This window comes from Vigna umbellata, chromosome 4, assembly GCF_029865625.1.
Source record: "Vigna umbellata cultivar VRB3 chromosome 4, Vumbellata_1.0, whole genome shotgun sequence".
NCBI lineage: Eukaryota > Viridiplantae > Streptophyta > Magnoliopsida > Fabales > Fabaceae > Vigna > Vigna umbellata.
In genome coordinates this window covers 44322332-44324428 of record NC_142168.1, presented here as the reverse complement: position 1 = coordinate 44324428, position 2097 = coordinate 44322332, and the positions used below count along the sequence as shown (strand labels likewise).

General features: G+C 32.0%; 1 protein-coding gene across 1 annotated transcript; it reads right to left on the bottom strand.

Annotated features, from left to right (window-relative positions):
- Positions 1-360: 360 nt before the first annotated feature.
- LOC124835657 (BAG family molecular chaperone regulator 2) lies at positions 361-1817 on the bottom strand. Its single transcript, XM_047310623.2, has 2 exons — positions 1471-1817; positions 361-837 (listed from the first exon to the last, which is right to left on the bottom strand). Exons 1-2 carry the CDS (start codon positions 1718-1720, stop codon positions 611-613), a joined length of 477 nt encoding a protein of 158 aa, XP_047166579.1. The 5' UTR covers positions 1721-1817; the 3' UTR covers positions 361-610.
- Positions 1818-2097: the final 280 nt, after the last annotated feature.

The window sequence follows — 2097 nt, the reverse complement described above, 5'->3', positions numbered from 1 at the left end:
GGTTTTATATAATTGAACAAAGGAGACACACCAAAACCATCACAAGAAAAAAAATAAAATAAAAAAAAACAAAGAACAAAAAGGTTGTACAACACTATGTTTTGATTTTGTATTATGTGTTTTTTATCCGCTAGTACAACAAAAATTATTACACGAAAAAAAAACAAAAAACAAAAGATTGTACAATGTTGATGAAACAATTTTGATTCTTAATTATATTTTTTGTGTTGTTTATATAATGAACCTTAAAAATACATTAACTTATATTAATTTTTATATTTTAAAGCATATTAAAAACTTTTTTAATGTATCAAAATAAATATATTTTAAAAACACTAGAGAAGTAGAGTACAAAAAACATACGAGAGAATGGATACTTGAATTACAAGAGAAACCTCTGCAAAATGACATGGCATTGCATCATGTTGTACATTTTTAAATGAAGGGAGGTTCTACCCAACAGATAAGTACATAATTAAGTTTCTATTCTAAGACAAACAAAAGTGAAGAAAGACCATATCATTACATTAAACTTTACTTCACTTTTTGTTTTTTTTTTCTTTTCTGGTTAGTGCTAATTAACAAGAAGTTTGATGAAATCAAAGGGTGTTCATACAGCGATGGTACAGCAAGTATTGTTAATGGGTTGGCCTCTTGCCATGCCAAGAAGCTTCATCTCCTTTGTTGCAGGATCCTCAAGCATTAGGACCTTGTCCTTGTCTCTCACCCCAACCATGTGAAGGAATTCACTGTCCTCCCTCTCCTTGCCCTTGAACAGAAGCCTCTGCTCTCTGGGATCCAAATTTGTCACCAGTGACAAAATCAGTTTTAGTTCCCCTGCAAGTTTTTATCATTCACAAATTAGTATCAAAATCTATGTGGTCTCTCCAATTTTCAAGAAATGAAGTTTAATAATTTCTGATCTCTGATTTAGAGAACTTATTCTCAGTATCTTATCTGATTTAATGATTCATCCCTCTATCCACCCTTATGAATTTTTGTTTTGGTCTCCAACTTTTAGAATGTTATATATATCATTAATCACCATACATTAATTACCTTTGTCTGAAAGGGGTAAAGGATTAAAGGTCAAGTATTTTAAAGAGAAATACCAAAAAGAAAAAAACTAATGATTTCAAAGTCAACATTATAAACCAAAATTTTGAATCTTTTTTATTAATAAAAACACCCTTTTAACTCAAAATGAAAATTTGGAGTAGACTTTGAAAAGGGTATGCACGAACAACAAATTTATAAGAAAAAACAAATTTCATTAGGGAAAACTTTAAGGAGATTGTTGACCAATAAACTAAAAACATTTTATATAAAAGAAACTTAATTAATACATTTTTTAAACCCAAAACTTTGAAGTAACAGATGTTTGAATCTTTTTTCTTATATATATAATGTGAAACCAAACTCAATAAAAGTATTTGTAACTAAAATCATATTTCATTAGAAGAGCATTACCAAAAGTTGAAGTGGCATCAATGGAAATGTCATGCCATTGTGAGACAGTGGAGACTCTAACAGCAATGACTCCCTCTCCAGAACTTTGGTTATTATTACTCTCCCTCTTCTGAACAAGCATGCCACCAGGCCTAAGTTCCCACTTGATTTCACCGTTGTTTTTGGCATCCTTTTCTGGGGATGATGCTGTTCCTTTGTTGCCAAGCTTGGAGCTGCTTCTTGAAAACCTCTTTGACCTCAACTTCATCATCTTTCTCACACTCTTTGATCTCTTTTTTGGTTTGGAAAGTGAAGGAGCAAAGAGAAGGTGATGAGGTTAGGCACTTATATAATAGAGGGAAAGTGTTGAAAAGGCAGAAAGAAGAACATGAATAAAATAGAAGCCGCCCTAGTGTTGCAAAAAAGCAAGAGTTGAAGGAACACATGGGGAGACATTGGACAATATGGGCAAATTGTCTTTTCTAGGGCACATGGGGAGTTAGTGGGTGCTTAGCAACATATTCATTTAATTGCTTGATTGGTGGGCCAAAATCAACAATGCCTTTCAATTTGGTTCTTTTATTTTTTTCTTTCTCTTCTTGGCTCAAAACAATCAGTGTACCTTAATTAATGCTGAACAAGTGTCAT